Consider the following 18,612-nt stretch of genomic DNA (forward strand, 5'->3'; position numbering starts at 1 on the left):
GTGTTCCTCCACTGAGTAGTAACGTGACGGTTCACATCATCATTATGGACCAAAACGACAACACTCCTGTGATAGTGTCTCCGTGGCGTGCGCACGGTTCAGTAGTGGAGGAGAAGATTCCCAGGTCCACTGATAAGGGCGCACTGGTGGCCAAAGTGATCGCCATCGACACAGACTCCGTGCACAACTCCAGAATTACATACCAGTTTCTACAAAATACTGACGCTACTTTATTCAGCCTGGATCAGTACAATGGAGAGATCCGAACCATGAGGATGTTCAGCTACAGAGACGCGCGTCACCAGCGCTTAGTGGTGATCGCCAAGGACAATGGAGAGCCTGCGCTCTCTGCCACTGTGACCATCAAACTCTCCACGGTGGAGACCGCCATGAAGTCCTACTCTGACATGACTGAAGTCCCAATAGAGTACGACATCTTTTCGGACTTGAATCTCTATCTGGTGATTGGACTGGGCTCAGTGTCGTTCCTGCTACTCATCACCATTCTGGTCACCATCGTGCTGAAGTGTCAGAAACCGAAGCCCAGTAAATCACTTCCTCCAAGCAGGAACAGCGTGGCCAGTAGCGTGGACAGGAACTCAGGCTTTGCAGACTCCACTCTGGTCTCCAATGACGCCTACTGGTACAGTATGTTCCTGGCGGAGACCCGTAAAGGGAAGCTGGTTGTGCGCCAACCGGCGCCAAAGGGGCAGAGATACATCGTCTCCAGCCTGCCAAGAAGTATAGGTCTGACTGAGACCAGCGGTTCAGCAACTTCAACGCTACAGGTACGACATTACGCACCACACCAACATTAGCACATATATACGTTTCCTTTTTTCCACACTGTACACACTGTAGCCTATGTTATACTGTAGAAAAGTGCTCTCTGTGCATTTGATGGTGTGTTTTTATGGCTCTGCCACTGTTCTGATATACATGTACACAATAACTGATGCAAAAAAGTAGGGGGTAGACGACATGCAATGACAATATTAACAGAAATAGCTGACTGGAAACAGATGAAAGTTTGTGGATAGAAATTTCAGCAGCCAGTAGGCGAGTTCACACATTATGATGGCGAGCGCTGTCCACACCCGTGGTGCTGAAATGTCAGATTTGTGCCCTGCAGACATACTAGGGTCACACTTTTAAGTGTACGAAACAGTGATCATGAGTTGTACGAGCACCATCTGTTATGGAACTTGAAGTACTTTTTTGTTTGCTAATTCCGCATTCCACTTGTATTTTCTCGAAACGTGGTTATCATGACAGTTAAAAGCTCGAAGACCATGCTTTGCATCTTTGCACTGTCGTCCTTATAGCGCAGAGAGTCGCTGTTCTCTAGTAAAAGGCTGTGGGATTTCTTTTACGCCACGACACTCAGTCAGAGAGCTCCCATTGTCGTTGTGCGCGGTGAACGTCGTTGTCTCATAACAGTCTTGAATATGGATACATAATCGTTTTTTTGGATCACGACTCCACGCATTTGTATTTTGTGCGTTTGTGAACGTCCACATGCACATCTGTCCTTATATTCTAACTGCAACGAGTGGCAAATGCAAACAATGGCACTGGACTTATACTCAACACCGATGGCATGGAAGAGGTACGTCTCCGTTTTTCTTTTTCTCTTTCCAGCGCTATCTGTGTTTGCAGTAAATCACTATTCTATTCCCGAAGAGATGGAAGTGGGATCCGTCGTGGCTAATTTAGCAACTGATCTGGGACTGGACGTCAAAACATTAAGTAAACGCAAGATGAGGCTCGACATCATTGCGAACAAAAAATACTTGGATGTGAACAAAGAGACTGGCGAGCTCTACATTGTAGAGAAGCTGGACAGGGAATATTTATGCACCACAAAGGCTGTTACAGCGTGCATTCTCAAGATGGAAGTTATTCTCGACAATCCAGTTCGTATATTTAACATAGAACTGGAGATATTGGACATAAACGACAACTCACCGCTTTTTCGGAGGGATACCATACATTTAGATATATCTGAGGCAACCCCCTCCGGAGAGCGCTTCTCTCTCAGCAATGCCGTGGACCCCGACACAGGCAGTAATTCTATTAAGACTTATTATTTGGGGGAGAGTCCAGATTTTGATATAGAGATTCAAACTGGTAGAGACGGGTCTAAATTTGTGGACTTGATTTTAAAAAGAGCTTTGGACAGGGAAGAGCAGGCTACACATAATCTAATCCTCACTGCTGTTGACGGAGGAGTGCCCGCGCGCTCTGGCACAGCTAGCATCATTGTTCGCGTGCTTGACACAAACGACAACGCCCCTAAGTTTGACAAGGACAGCTACACGATTAATCTCCCAGAAAACTCCCCAATAGGCAGTTTAGTTTTAAAAGTAAATGCCACCGATTCAGACGAGGGCACCAACGCTGAGATAACTTATTCGTTTAGCCTCTACACCTCAGAGAAAACACAGCAGACGTTTAGTTTAAACGAGAACACTGGTGAAATTAGAGTTAAGGAGACGATCAATTATGAAGATTTCAGGATTTACGACATGGAGATCATAGCGAAGGATAAGGGAGTAAATCCTCTAACTGGCCAATGTAAAATTACGGTTCTGATCACTGACATGAATGACAATCATCCTGACATATCCATTAAGTCTTTCCAAAGTCCCATTAAAGAAAATGTAGCAATAGACACGGTCATAGCTGTGGTTAGTGTGAGTGATAAAGACTCTGGGGAGAATGGCGTCGTGGATTTACGCATTCCTGACAATATGCCCTTCACACTTAAACAATCAGCTGATAACTATTATGAGCTGTTTGTGTCAGAGACGCTGGATCGTGAGAAAGTCGCCGAGTATGACATCACTTTTACAGTTACTGACAGAGGCTCTCCTCCGTTGTCAGACAACGAAACTATTACTTTGGAACTACTCGACGTTAATGACAATGTGCCACGATTTCCTCAAACATTTTACACCATCCAAGTGATGGAAAACAATGCACCAGGTGCTTTACTAAGCTCACTGTCCGCATTCGATCCAGATCTCCACGAAAACCAATATCTAGTGTATTTCATTATAGAGAAAGACATCGCCAATACTTCCATGTCCATGCTGTTTTCCATAAATCCAGAAAATGGAAACCTTTACGCACTGAAAACATTTGACTATGAAATAGAGAAAGAGTTTCTTTTCCATATTGAAGCCAGAGACTCTGGAATACCTCCATTGAGCAGTAATGTCACCGTTCACATCATCATCATGGACCAAAATGACAACACTCCCGTGATAGTGTCTCCATGGCGTGCGCACGGCTCTGTCGTGGAGGAGAAAATTCCACGCTCCACCGACAAGGGCGCACTCGTTGCCAAAGTAATAGCAATTGACACAGACTCTGTACACAACTCCAGGATATCATATCAGTTTCTCCAGAACACCGACGCTACTTTGTTCAGCCTGGATCAGTACAATGGAGAGATCCGAACCATGAGGATGTTCAGCTACAGAGACGCGCGTCACCAGCGCTTAGTGGTGATCGCCAAGGACAATGGAGAGCCTGCGCTCTCTGCCACTGTGACCATCAAACTCTCCACGGTGGAGACCGCCATGAAGTCCTACTCTGACATGACTGAAGTCCCAATAGAGTACGACATATTTTCAGACTTGAATCTCTATCTGGTGATTGGACTGGGCTCAGTGTCGTTCCTGCTACTCATCACCATTCTGGTCACCATCGTGCTGAAGTGTCAGAAACCGAAGCCCAGTAAATCACTTCCTCCAAGCAGGAACAGCGTGGCCAGTAGCGTGGACAGGAACTCAGGCTTTGCAGACTCCACTCTGGTCTCCAATGACGCCTACTGGTACAGTATGTTCCTGGCGGAGACCCGTAAAGGGAAGCTGGTTGTGCGCCAACCGGCGCCAAAGGGGCAGAGATACATCGTCTCCAGCCTGCCAAGAAGTATAGGCCTGACTGAGACCAGCGGGTCAGCTACTTCAACACTTCAGGTAAGCCAAGACAATATCAATTTCACAAATTGCCATTAGCTGCAAAATATGCCACACACAAAATACGCCATTTTAACTCATTTTATCCTGTCTGCTTTTCGGATGTCACAAACAGTCAAATGTGCTGGTAATATAAAACAGAGTATGTGTGGAAGAAGGGAAAACAGCCTTGTGTTTTTTGAATGGTAGAAAGCGAGGATGCAACGTCGCTGTTCGCCACTGTGGTGCTGAAATGATAATGGTCTTTTATGGTGACGAGTGTATCCATCATTCATGGACATATGTTATGACTTAAAATAGTGTTTTTTCATTCAGTGACACAATATTACATATGCGTGTTCTAATACCACATTTCATTGTAACATTTCAGCATAATACGAATATTTTTGAACAAACTGCTCTCAGAGTAGCGTGGTAACTGAAGCGCACCAAACAAATCTGTTATATATAGTTATTACGAGTATTGCACCGTCCATCTATATGCACACAGGGTCGCTGTTCATCAGTAAACATTTGAGGAGGCTCTTTTGTGACGCAATCTCATGCGGTCATATGGGGAGGCGATTCTTTTTTCATTGTTAACCAAACCGAGCCCGAAACACGCAGGTACACAAATGGATTGTCATTCATCTCGAATGTAAGACATTTCAAAAGGCCATCATCGGTTATAGGTCTTGAATGAGTAGGCTATTCTTCTGCGAGCAGAACTTTCTGTTTGGAAATACTGGACGAAAACACGCAGAACAATGGAATACAAAAACGCGCATCCGCGGAGAGGGTATGTGCTTGCTTTCTTGATAATGTCTACTCTAAGCTCTGTCTTCAGCATTACGCATTATTCAATACCAGAAGAAATAGAAATAGGGACGGTTGTAGCAAATTTAGCTGCAGATTTGAACCTTGATGTGAAAACTCTGAGCAGAAGGAAAATGCGACTGGATAACATCGCCAACAAGAAATACATTGATATTAACAAAGACACGGGGGAGCTGTTCATCTTAGAAAGAATCGACAGGGAATATCTCTGCAATACAAAAAGCGCTTCAGCCTGTGTTCTTAAACTAGACGCGACAATTGAAAACCCTGTTCGTATGTTTAATATTGAACTGGAAATACTCGATATAAACGACAATGCACCACATTTTAGACGAGATACTATGCATCTGGACATATCTGAATCAACTCCATCCGGGGAAAGGTTTTCTTTGACGAATGCTGTGGATCCGGATATCGGGTCAAACACCATCAAAACGTACTATCTCAGTGAAAGCGAGTATTTCAATATTGAAATTCAAACTGGGCGAGATGGATCAAAATTCACGGACCTTATTCTAAAGAAATCCCTTGATCGCGAACAGCAAAGTGTTCATAATTTAATTCTGACTGCTGTGGACGGCGGAATACCTGCCCGGTCTGGTACTGCCTCCATTATCATCAGGGTTTTGGACACAAATGATAACGCACCAAAGTTTGATAAGGAAAGCTACACTATTGAACTACCAGAAAACTCCCCTATTGGTAGTCTTGTCGTAAAACTCAATGCGACAGACCAGGATGAAGGTTCCAATGCAGAGATTACCTACCTATTCAGCTTGTATACATCTGAGAAAACACAGCAGACATTCTCTCTAAATCCTGACAGCGGTGAGATCAAAGTCAAAGATATGATCAATTATGAGGATTTTAAGATTTACGACATGGAGGTAGTAGCAAAGGACAAGGGCACTAACTCTTTGTCAGAGAAATGTAAAATAAACATATTAATTACTGACATGAACGACAATCATCCTGAAATTTCAGTGAAATCATTTCAAAGTACAGTAAAGGAAGATGTTGACTTGAACACTGTTATAGCTGTTGTCAGCGTCAGTGATAAGGATTCTGGGAATAATGGTGTCGTGGATATTAAGATTAACGATAATTTGCCATTTGCCCTGAAAGAATCTTCAGATAACTATTATGAATTAGTAGTGGCCAAACCCTTGGACCGAGAAAAGGTACACGAATATGAAATAACTTTCACAGTGACTGATAGAGGCACGCCACCGTTGTCTGACAACGAGACTATAACTTTAGAACTTCTTGATGTTAACGATAATGTTCCCAAATTTAATCAAACATTCTTCACAATACCAGTAACTGAGAATAATGCACCTGGAGCACTGCTGGCTTTAATTACAGCTGTGGATCCTGATCTGCATGAAAACCAATACTTGGTTTATTTCATTATTGAAAAAGAAATAGCAAACACCTCCATGTCCATGCTATTCTCTATCAACCCAGAGAATGGCCATCTTTACGCACTGAAGACATTTGACTATGAAATAGAGAAGGAGTTTCTTTTCCACATTGAGGCAAGAGATTCAGGTGTCCCTCCACTTAGCAGTAATGTCACAGTCCACATCATCATCAAGGACCAAAATGACAACACTCCCGTGATAGTGTCTCCATGGCGTGCGCACGGCTCTGTCGTGGAGGAGAAAATCCCACGCTCCACCGACAAGGGCGCACTAGTTGCCAAAGTAATAGCAATTGACACAGACTCTGTCCACAACTCCAGGATTACATATCAGTTTCTCCAGAACACCGACGCTACATTGTTCAGCCTGGATCAGTACAATGGAGAGATCCGAACCATGAGGATGTTCAGCTACAGAGACGCGCGTCACCAGCGCTTAGTGGTGATCGCCAAGGACAATGGAGAGCCTGCGCTCTCTGCCACTGTGACCATCAAACTCTCCACGGTGGAGACCGCCATGAAGTCCTACTCTGACATGACTGAAGTTCCAATAGAGTACGACATCTTTTCAGACTTGAATCTCTATCTGGTGATTGGACTGGGCTCAGTGTCGTTCCTGCTACTCATCACCATTCTGGTCACCATCGTGCTGAAGTGTCAGAAACCGAAGCCCAGTAAATCACTTCCTCCAAGCAGGAACAGCGTGGCCAGTAGCGTGGACAGGAACTCAGGCTTTGCAGACTCCACTCTGGTCTCCAATGACGCCTACTGGTACAGTATGTTCCTGGCGGAGACCCGTAAAGGGAAGCTGGTTGTGCGCCAACCGGCGCCAAAGGGGCAGAGATACATCGTATCCAGCCTGCCAAGAAGTATAGGTCTGACTGAGACCAGCGGGTCAGCTACTTCAACGCTACAGGTAAGACTACATTGATACTTATGGAGACAACACAAGTTTCATATAGCACTGCAAACTGTTAGGGCGTCAGACTTGCATCCCAGAGGTTGCCGGTTCGACTCACGACCCGCTAGGTTGGTGGGGGGAGTAATCAACCTGTGCTCTCCCCCATCCTCCTCCATGACTGAGGTAACCTGAGCATGGAACCGTCCCACCGCACTGCTCTTGGGGCGCCACTGAGGGCTGCCCCCTTGCACAGGTGAGGCATAAATGCAATTTCGTTGTGTGCAGTGTGCAGTGTTCACTTGTGTGCTGTGGAGTGCTGTGTCACAATGACATTGGGAGTTAGAGTTTCCCAATGGGCTTTCACTTTCACTTTCTTTCAAACAACTGTAAAATGTGCCAGACAACTTTCTGTGCATTTAAGCTTCGCCTCCAGGCAATATTTGTGGTATGAAACAACAACACAGCCAGTTACACAGCCCGTTGTGCTGGTGATATGTAATAGAGAGTAACCGGTATGAGACGTCACGCAGCCTTTTATTCACTTTTTGAATGCTAAAGCCAGACATGGGCGGTCAATAAGAAACACAGTAGACGTGTCGCTTTGAAGCGGCTGTCCAGCACTGTGGTGCTGAAATGGTATTGTTTCAAAGTGCGAATTGTGCATTACTCATGTCATGACAATCTATAGCATTTTTAGGAAATGACTTAGGTATGGATGAATAAACCGACAGTAAATTGTCTACCCCTGTCCTAATACCACGAATCAGCGCACCCTATCAACATTCAACATTAGCCCTACACGTTTACTTTGGAATGACCTGCCCTCAGTGGCACATCAGTTAGGACCAAACCGAATGAAAGCTTGTGCACCGTCCGTGTGAATACACACAGGGTCGCTGTTCATCAATAAAATAAAATTAAGTAGTCTCACTTGTGACGTCATCTTATGCGGTCATACAGGGAGGAGCATATTTTTTCCATTGTTAACCAAAACCGAACCATTACAAGTCTGGGGCTATTCTAGTTGTCATACATCTCAACTGTAAGAGAGCTGTTCCACTTCTAAAGGATTGTAAATCTTAAAACACCATTGCGTTGAGAATTGGACCGTCGTTTATGTGTGGAAATAACCGACGCTAACACGCAGAACAATGGAGCGTGACAAAAACGCGATTCACTGGAAGCGGTATGTGTCTGCTTTCTTGGTCATTTCCACTGTTCTGAACTCAACATTTGCCATTACTCACTATTCGGTTACAGAAGAGATGGAAATAGGGACTGTTGTTGCAAATCTAGCTGCAGATTTGAATTTTGACGTGAAAACACTGAGTAGACGGAAAATGCGACTGGATACTATCGCCAACAAGAAATACCTTGAGATAAACAAAGAGACGGGGGAGCTCTTCATATTAGAAAGAATCGACAGGGAATATATTTGTACTACAAAAGTAGAATCAGCATGCGTGCTGAAACTACACGCCACAATTGAAAATCCTGTTCGAATGTTTAATATAGAACTGGAAATACTCGATATCAATGACAATGCACCGCATTTTCGACGAGACACCATGCATTTGGACATATCCGAGTCCACGCCTGCTGGGGAACGATTCTCTTTGACCAATGCTGTGGATCCCGATATTGGGTCGAATTCCATCAAAACATATCATCTTAGCGAGAGTGATCATTTCAACATAGAAATACAAACTGGTCGAGACGGATCTAAATTCCCAGATCTAATATTAAAGAAAGCACTTGATCGCGAACAGCAAAGTGTTCATAATTTAATACTCACTGCTGTAGACGGAGGGGTGCCTGCCCGGTCTGGTACAGCCAGCATTATCATCAGGGTTTTAGACACAAATGATAACGCACCCAAATTTGATAAAGAAAGCTATACAATTCAGCTACCGGAAAACTCTCCCATTGGTAGCCTGGTTGTGAAACTCAATGCGACAGACAAGGATGAAGGTTCCAATGCCGAAATCACATATCTGTTCAGCTTGTATACCTCTGAGAAAACACAGCAGACATTCTCTCTTAATCCTGATAGTGGTGAGATCAGAGTGAAAGACATGGTTAATTATGAAGATTTCAAGATTTACGACATGGAGGTAGTTGCAAAGGACAAGGGCACGAACTCTTTGTCAGAGAAATGTAAAATAACCATTTTAATTACTGACATGAATGACAATCATCCTGAAATTTCAGTCAAATCATTTCAAAGTACAGTAAAGGAAGATGTTGAATTGAATACAGTTATAGCTGTTGTCAGTGTCAGTGATAAGGATTCTGGCGAAAATGGTGTTGTGGATATTAAAATTAACGACAACTTGCCATTTGCCCTGAAAGAATCTTCAGATAACTATTATGAATTATTAGTGGCGAAACCTTTGGACCGAGAAAAGATGCCTGAGTATGAAATAACTTTCACCGTGACTGATAGAGGCTCGCCACCATTGTCCGACAACGAGACTATAACTTTAGAACTTCTTGATGTTAACGATAATGTTCCCAAATTTAATCAAACATTCTACACTATACCAGTAACTGAGAATAATGCACCAGGTGCACTGCTGGCTTTAATTACAGCTATGGATCCTGACTTGCATGAAAATCAATACTTAGTTTATTTCATTATAGAAAAAGAAATAGCAAACACCTCTATGTCAATGCTATTCTCCATTAATCCTGAAAATGGTAACCTTTACGCACTGAAGACGTTTGACTATGAAATAGAAAAAGAGTTCCTTTTCCACATCGAGGCTAGGGATTCAGGCGTTCCTCCACTCAGCAGTAACGTCACAGTTCACATCATAATCATGGACCAAAATGACAACACTCCCGTTATAGTGGCTCCATGGCGTGCGCACGGATCTGTCGTGGAGGAGAAAATCCCACGCTCCACCGACAAGGGCGCACTGGTTGCCAAAGTTATTGCCATTGATACAGACTCGGTGCACAACTCCAGAATCACATATCAGTTCCTCCAGAACACCGACGCTACATTGTTCAGCCTGGATCAGTACAATGGAGAGATCCGAACCATGAGGATGTTCAGCTACAGAGACGCGCGTCACCAGCGCTTAGTGGTGATCGCCAAGGACAATGGAGAGCCTGCGCTCTCTGCCACTGTGACCATCAAACTCTCCACGGTGGAGACCGCCATGAAGTCCTACTCTGACATGACTGAAGTTCCAATAGAGTACGACATCTTTTCGGACTTGAATCTCTATCTGGTGATTGGACTGGGCTCAGTGTCGTTCCTGCTACTCATCACCATTCTGGTCACCATCGTGCTGAAGTGTCAGAAACCGAAGCCCAGTAAATCACTTCCTCCAAGCAGGAACAGCGTGGCCAGTAGCGTGGACAGGAACTCAGGCTTTGCAGACTCCACTCTGGTCTCCAATGACGCCTACTGGTACAGTATGTTCCTGGCGGAGACCCGTAAAGGGAAGCTGGTTGTGCGCCAACCGGCGCCAAAGGGGCAGAGATACATCGTCTCCAGCTTGCCAAGAAGTATAGGTCTGACTGAGACCAGTGGATCAGCTACTTCAACGCTACAGGTAAGACTACGGTGATACTTACCGAGATAACACAAATTTCACTGTGTAAACAACATTAAATGGACGCTGTGCAGAAAATGGTCAAAAAAGGTACTGCAACTTTGCTGCTCATTGAAACTGGACTGCCTATTGCCAAATTTGATGTTTACATGAAAGTTTACTAAGTAATAAACACATATTTTCTAGTATGGTCCAAGCACAGTCATTTTCGCAGCTAAAAATGACTATTTTTGGAAATTCAAAATGGCGGACCATTCAGTAGATTCCCTTTTTCATGTATGAAAAGTGTATTTTTTCAGTTATAATGAATACTTAGAATTTGATGCTGGTGGTAAGTATTCATGAAAAAGGTAACATTAGTGAATGGGTCGCATGAATTCTGGAAATAAACAACTAAAAATCTCACACAGTGTCCCTATAAATGTGTCACACAAGTTTATTTCGGCGCATTTACACTTCACTCAGTCTGGCTCCATTTGTTGTATGAAAACAGCCAGGTGTGTTGGTAATATACAATAGAGGGTCGACGTATTGAGACGACACCCAGCCTTTTGTTGCTCAATCCTGAAAAGCTAGACATGTCCAAACGAGACACAGAAGAGGCGCTGATGTAAAGTCGCTGTCTGTGGTGCTGAAATTGCAATTTTAAAAGTGGGAGGTGTACACTGTCTTCCAACGTTAGGGAATGGTGTATGAATATGGGCTATAAACCGTCAGTAAATGGCACATCCTGGTCCTAATACCACATACCACTGTACCTTTCACTCTATTCGAATGGTAAATTTAGTATTTTCCATTGATAATTTCAGCCGATGATCAAACTGAATTCGTCCATGTGCACCGTCATTGTGAATACACACAGGGTCGCTGTTCATCAGTAAAATAAACTCACATTGTGACGTCATATCATGCGGTCATACAGGGAGGGGATTCTTTTTTCATTGTTAACCAAAACCGAACTAAAACACGTTGGAGGGCATTCGTTATTTGCCGTGCATCTGAATAAGCTGCCTGCAGAACAAATTCTGGATTACATGTTACATCCTAAATCACCACTGTGTTGCGAAAAGACCTGCCTTGCATGTGTGGAAATAGAAGAAGCTGAGAAACAGAACAATGGAGTGTCACAAATTCGCGCATCGGCGAAGGGGGTATGTGTCTGCTCTCTTTATCTTCATCGCTTTTCTAAATTCCGCATTTGGCGTTACTCATTATTCCATACCCGAGGAGATGGAAATAGGTACCGTTGTTGCAAATCTGGCTGCTGATTTGAATATTGACGTGAAAACGCTGAACCGGAGGAAAATTCGCGTCGATAATATTGCTAACAAGAAATATCTCGACATAAACAAAGACACAGGAGAGCTCTTCATTTTGGAGAGAATAGACAGGGAATATCTCTGTAATACAAAATCTTCTCCATGTGTGCTGAAACTAGATGCCTCAATTGAAAATCCTGTACGGATGTTTAACATTGAAGTGGAAATCACAGATATTAATGACAATGCGCCACAGTTTCGACGAGATACTATGCATCTGGACATATCTGAGTCCACTCCAGCAGGGGAACGATTCTCTTTGACCAATGCTGTGGATGCCGACATAGGGGCGAATTCCATCAAGACCTATTATCTTAGCGAGAGCGAACATTTCAACATAGAGATACAAGTTGGGCGAGACGGATCAAAGTTCCCGGACCTCATCTTAAAGAAGGCACTTGATCGCGAAGAGCAAAGTGTTCATCATTTAATACTCACTGCTGTGGACGGAGGGATACCCGCACGATCTGGGACAGCCAGCATTATCATCAGGGTTTTAGACACAAATGACAATGCACCAAAGTTTGATAAGGAAAGCTACACAATTGAACTACCAGAAAACTCCCCCATTGGCAGTCTGGTTGTGAAACTAAATGCAACAGACCAGGATGAAGGCTCCAATGCCGAGATAACGTACCTATTCAGCTTGTACACATCCGAGAAAACACAACAAACATTCTCTTTAAATCCTGATACCGGTGAGATCAGAGTGAAAGACATGATAAATTATGAGGATTTTAAGATTTACGACATGGAGGTAGTAGCGAAGGACAAGGGCACTAACTCTTTGTCAGAGAAGTGTAAACTAACCATATTAATCACTGACATGAATGACAATCATCCCGAAATTTCTGTCAAATCATTTCAAAGTACAGTGAAGGAAGATGTTGAGTTGAACACAATCATAGCTATTGTAAGTGTTAGTGACAAGGACTCTGGCGATAATGGTGTTGTGGATATTAAAATTAATGATAAATTGCCATTTGCTCTGAAAGAATCTTCAGATAACTACTATGAATTATTAGTGGCAAAGCCTTTGGACCGAGAAAAGGTACCTGAGTATGAAATAACTTTCACAGTGACTGATAGAGGGACGCCACCGTTGTCTGACAACGAAACTATAACTTTGGAACTTCTTGATGTTAACGATAATGTCCCAAAATTTAATCAAACATTCTACACAATACCAGTGACGGAGAATAACGCACCTGGAGCACTGCTGGCTTTAATTACAGCTGTGGATCCTGACCTGCATGAAAATCAATACTTGGTTTATTTCATCATTGAAAAAGAAATAGCAAATACCTCCATGTCCATGCTATTCTCCATTAACCCAGAGAATGGTCATCTTTACGCACTGAAGACGTTTGACTATGAAATAGAGAAGGAGTTTCTTTTCCATGTTGAGGCTAGGGATTCGGGTGTCCCTCCACTTAGCAGTAACGTCACAGTCCACATCATCATCAAGGACCAAAATGACAACACTCCCGTTATAGTGGCTCCATGGCGTGCGCACGGATCTGTCGTGGAGGAGAAAATCCCACGCTCCACCGACAAGGGCGCACTGGTTGCTAAAGTGATAGCAATTGACACAGACTCTGTGCACAACTCCAGAATCACATACCAGTTTTTACAAAATACCGATGCTACATTATTCAGCCTGGATCAGTACAATGGAGAGATCCGAACCATGAGGATGTTCAGCTACAGAGACGCGCGTCACCAGCGCTTAGTGGTGATCGCCAAGGACAATGGAGAGCCTGCGCTCTCTGCCACTGTGACCATCAAACTCTCCACGGTGGAGACCGCCATGAAGTCCTACTCTGACATGACTGAAGTTCCAATAGAGTACGACATATTTTCGGACTTGAATCTCTATCTGGTGATTGGACTGGGCTCAGTGTCGTTCCTGCTACTCATCACCATTCTGGTCACCATCGTGCTGAAGTGTCAGAAACCGAAGCCCAGTAAATCACTTCCTCCAAGCAGGAACAGCGTGGCCAGTAGCGTGGACAGGAACTCAGGCTTTGCAGACTCCACTCTGGTCTCCAATGACGCCTACTGGTACAGTATGTTCCTGGCGGAGACCCGTAAAGGGAAGCTGGTTGTGCGCCAACCGGCGCCAAAGGGGCAGCGATACATCGTATCCAGCTTGCCAAGAAGTATAGGTCTGACTGAGACGAGTGGTTCAGCTACTTCAACGCTACAGGTAAGACTACAGTGATACTTATTGAGATAGCACAAGATTCACATAGGAGTGCAAAAAACTGTAAAATGTGCTTCACTTCCAGGCTGTATTTGTTGCATGGTATGAAAACAAGAACAAAGTCATTTATACAGCTGGGTTGTAATATGTAATAGAGAACCGGCCTGAGACGACACGCAGCCTTTTGTTCATTTTTTGAATGCTAGAGCCGGGCATGGGCAGTCAACAAGTCACAATAGACGGGTCGTTGTGAAGCTGCTGTCCAGGACGGTGGTGCTGAAATTGTAATGTTTCAACGTGCCAAGTGTGCATTACTCATGTCATGACAATCTATAGCATTTTTAGGAAATGACTTAGGTATGGATGAATAAACCGACAGTAAACTGCACATGCTGGTCCTAATTCCACATATCATTGTACCCTTTACCCTGTTAGAATGTGAAGTTAAGTCATAGAGGTAGAAAATAACACTAGAGGTGACCCCGCCCCCCTTATTACGGCAATCCGTAGCGGCCATTATCTGAACGTACAAGTAGATCAGAGAAATGGAAATTAATGGAGAAGGAGGCTCACCTCTGTCAAAAATGGCTTAATTGTGTGAAAATGTCCATCAACACACAAGGGCAAGAGTTGAAGTGTGCTGCTAAATATGTTCAATAAAATATATAATTTGATTTTTAAATGTACTTTATCGACTCAAATGATTTAAGTAGGATATAGGATACAGGAAGAATAGCTGGGTTTGCGCCCAGCTAATTGGGATCCTAATAAACTAAACTAAACTAAACTTTTGCCTGACATTTCAAATCCGGTCTTTGATGGATGTGTTACTTCATATTCACAGTTTTAGTCAATTTTTTGACAGGGATGGGCGTGTTCTCCATTGACTTGCATCGACTGAAGGTGCCTACACTACCTACGGAAGTTGGGAAGCTCCATGTGCCATTTCCCAGTGCTGTCGCAAATTGCTGTGTCACCTCTAGTGTTACTTTCTACCTCTATGAGTTAAGTACTTTCCATTGATTATTTCAGCCGAGGATCAAACGTAATGCGTACATGTGTGCACCGTCCGTGTGAATGCACACAGGGTCGCTGTTCATCAGTAAAATCATCTGAAGTCGTCTCTCTGTGACGTCAAATTTTGTGGTCATACAGGGAGGGGATTCTTTTTTCATTGTTAACTAAAACCGAACCGTAACAGGTCTGAGGCTATTACATGAATCACTTGTCATACATCTCAAATGTATGAAGCTGTAGCAGTCATTCTGGATTGTACATCCTAAAACAGCATTGCTTTGAGAATCGGACCGTATTTGATGTGCGGAAATACTAGACGATAACACGCAGAAGAACAATGGGGTGTGACAAAAACGCAATTCACTGGAGACGGTATGTGTCTGCTTTCTTGATCTTTTCCACTATTCTGAACTCAGCGCTATCCATTACGCATTATTCAATACCAGAAGAGATGGAAATAGGCAGCGTTGTTGCAAATTTGGCTGCAGATTTGAACCTTGACGTGAAAACACTGAGCAGAAGGAAAATGCGACTGGATAACATCGCTAACAAGAAATACCTTGAGATAAACAAAGAGACGGGTGAGCTCTTCATCTTAGAAAGAATCGACAGGGAATATATATGTAATATGAAATCAGAATCAGCATGTGTTCTGAAGCTACACGCCAATATTGAGAATCCTGACCGAATGTTCAACATTGAGGTGGAAATACTGGATATCAATGACAATGCGCCGCATTTTCGAAGAGACACAATGCATTTGGACATATCCGAGTCCACGCCTGCTGGGGAACGATTCTCTTTGACCAATGCTGTGGATCCCGATATTGGGTCGAATTCCATCAAAACATATCGTCTTAGCGAGAGTGATCATTTCAGCATTGAAATACAAACTGGTCGAGACGGATCTAAATTTCCAGATCTAATATTAAAGAAAGCACTTGATCGCGAACAGCAAAGTGTACATACTTTAATACTCACAGCTGTGGACGGAGGGATACCTGCACGTTCTGGTACAGCCAGCATTATTATCAGGGTCTCGGACACGAATGATAATGCACCGAAGTTTGATAAGGAAAGCTACACAATAGAATTACCGGAAAACTCCCCTATTGGTAGCCTAGTTGTGAAACTAAATGCAACAGACCAGGACGAAGGTTCCAATGCAGAGATAACGTACATATTCAGCTTGTATACATCCGAGAAAACACAACAAACATTCTCTTTAAATCCTGATAACGGTGAGATCCGAGTCAAAGACATTATAAATTATGAAGATTTTAAGATTTACGACATGGAGGTAGTAGCACAGGACAAAGGCACAAATTATTTGTCAGAGAAATGTAAATTAACCATATTAATTTCTGATATGAATGACAATCATCCCGAAATTTCAGTGAAATCATTTCAAAGTACAGTAAAGGAAGATGTTGACTTGAACACAGTCATAGCTGTTGTAAGTGTTAGTGACAAGGACTCTGGCGATAATGGCATTGTTGATATTAAAATTAACGACAACTTGCCATTCGCCCTGAAAGAATCTTCAGATAACTACTATGAATTATTAGTGGCAAAGCCTTTGGACCGAGAAAAGGTACCCGAATATGAGATAACTATCACAGTGACTGATAGAGGCACGCCACCGTTGTCTGACAACGAGACTATAACTTTAGAACTTCTTGATGTTAACGATAATGTTCCCAAATTTAATCAAACGTTCTACACGATACCTGTGACTGAGAATAATGCACCTGGAGCACTGCTGGCTTTAATTACAGCTGTGGATCCTGACCTGCATGAAAATCAATACTTGGTTTATTTCATTATAGAAAAAGAAATAGCAAACACCTCCATGTCCATGCTGTTCTCCATTAACCCAGAGAATGGTCATCTTTACGCACTGAAGACGTTTGACTATGAGATAGAGAAGGAGTTTCTTTTCCACGTCGAGGCCAGGGATTCAGGTGTACCTCCACTTAGCAGTAATGTCACAGTCCACATCATCATCAAGGACCAAAATGACAACACTCCTGTGATAGTGTCTCCATGGCGTGCGCACGGCTCTGTGGTTGAAGAAAAGATTCCCAGAAATACAGACAAAGGATCTCTCATATCTAAGGTGATTGCTATCGACACAGACTCCGTGCACAACTCCAGAATCACATATCAGTTTCTCCAGAACACCGACGCTACGTTGTTCAGCCTGGACCAGTACAATGGAGAGATCCGAACCATGAGGATGTTCAGCTACAGAGACGCGCGTCACCAGCGCTTAGTGGTGATCGCCAAGGACAATGGAGAGCCTGCGCTCTCTGCCACTGTGACCATCAAACTCTCCACGGTGGAGACCGCCATGAAGTCCTACTCTGACATGACTGAAGTTCCAATAGAGTACGACATATTTTCGGACTTGAATCTCTATCTGGTGATTGGACTGGGCTCAGTGTCGTTCCTGCTACTCATCACCATTCTGGTCACCATCGTGCTGAAGTGTCAGAAACCGAAGCCCAGTAAATCACTTCCTCCAAGCAGGAACAGCGTGGCCAGTAGCGTGGACAGGAACTCAGGCTTTGCAGACTCCACTCTGGTCTCCAATGACGCCTACTGGTACAGTATGTTCCTGGCGGAGACCCGTAAAGGGAAGCTGGTTGTGCGCCAACCGGCGCCAAAGGGGCAGCGATACATCGTCTCCAGCCTGCCAAGAAGTATAGGTCTGACTGAGACGAGTGGTTCAGCTACTTCAACGCTACAGGTAAGACTGCAACGATACGTATCGAGATAAAAAACAAATTTCACATACAGCAGTGAGGACAGCTATACAACTTGCCACACAATTGTCTTTCTAGGCTATTCACTCTTCTCTCTCAATCTGTTTGATGTATGTTAACAGCCAGGTGTGTTCGTAACATGCAACAGATGGGAAGCTGTCTGATAACACAAGCAGCCTTTTATTTTTAAAACCAAGATAGATGTGAGCAGTCAACAACACTATGCGGGGTGCTGTAAAAGTTGCTGTCCAGTGTTGTGGTGCTGAAAGTATAACCTTTCAAAGCGTGCCGTGTTCAAGGTATTCGATTACGACTTCATGGAATCACATATGTATATGAACAGTACTGCATTTCTTTGTCTTAATACAACGTGTCACTGCAACCTGTTAGCCTTGTAAGTTCACTGTCTTATCTACCCTCAGTGGAAGCTCAGGGGTTGGTTCATACGAGGACTAAAATGCGTACATGTGCACCGTCCTTGTGAATGCACATAGGGTCGCTGTTCATCAGTGAAATACACTAACATCGTCTCTCTTGTGACATCATCTTCTGCCGTTATATAGGGAGGGGATTCTTTTTTCATTGTTAACCAGAACTGGACCCAAACACG

General features: G+C 43.6%; 4 protein-coding genes across 4 annotated transcripts in view; all 4 read left to right on the forward strand.

The window, feature by feature from the left end:
- Window positions 1–7,156, forward strand: part of LOC134439467 (protocadherin Fat 4-like) — a 48,980-nt gene extending 41,824 nt beyond the window's left edge. Inside the window, 3 exon segments of the mRNA XM_063189362.1 lie at window positions 1–800; window positions 1,554–4,017; window positions 4,764–7,156. The exon segment at window positions 1–800 is cut by the window's left edge and continues 1,550 nt beyond it. Coding sequence (XP_063045432.1) covers window positions 1–800; window positions 1,554–4,017; window positions 4,764–7,156 — 5,657 coding nt within the window.
- Window positions 7,157–8,277: 1,121 nt separating this feature from the next.
- Window positions 8,278–10,707, forward strand: LOC134439468 (protocadherin alpha-C2-like). Its single transcript, XM_063189363.1, has one exon. The coding sequence runs from the start codon at window positions 8,278–8,280 to the stop codon at window positions 10,705–10,707; it is 2,430 nt and encodes an 809-aa protein (XP_063045433.1).
- A 1,101-nt stretch (window positions 10,708–11,808) lies between these two features.
- LOC134439469 (protocadherin alpha-C2-like) lies at window positions 11,809–14,235 on the forward strand. Its single transcript, XM_063189364.1, has one exon. It carries the CDS (start codon window positions 11,809–11,811, stop codon window positions 14,233–14,235), a length of 2,427 nt encoding a protein of 808 aa, XP_063045434.1.
- A 1,336-nt stretch (window positions 14,236–15,571) lies between these two features.
- Window positions 15,572–18,016, forward strand: LOC134439470 (protocadherin alpha-C2-like). Its single transcript, XM_063189365.1, has one exon. It carries the CDS (start codon window positions 15,572–15,574, stop codon window positions 18,014–18,016), a length of 2,445 nt encoding a protein of 814 aa, XP_063045435.1.
- The last annotated feature ends 596 nt before the right edge of the window (window positions 18,017–18,612 follow it).

This window comes from Engraulis encrasicolus, chromosome 23 (genome assembly GCF_034702125.1).
Source record: "Engraulis encrasicolus isolate BLACKSEA-1 chromosome 23, IST_EnEncr_1.0, whole genome shotgun sequence".
Taxonomy (NCBI): Eukaryota; Metazoa; Chordata; class Actinopteri; order Clupeiformes; family Engraulidae; genus Engraulis; species Engraulis encrasicolus.

Coding starts and splice junctions, on each gene's coding strand:
- LOC134439468 (XM_063189363.1), top strand. CDS start 8,278: ATGGAGCGTGACAAAAACGCGATTCACTGGAAGCGGTATGTGTCTGCT.
- LOC134439469 (XM_063189364.1), top strand. CDS start 11,809: ATGGAGTGTCACAAATTCGCGCATCGGCGAAGGGGGTATGTGTCTGCT.
- LOC134439470 (XM_063189365.1), top strand. CDS start 15,572: ATGGGGTGTGACAAAAACGCAATTCACTGGAGACGGTATGTGTCTGCT.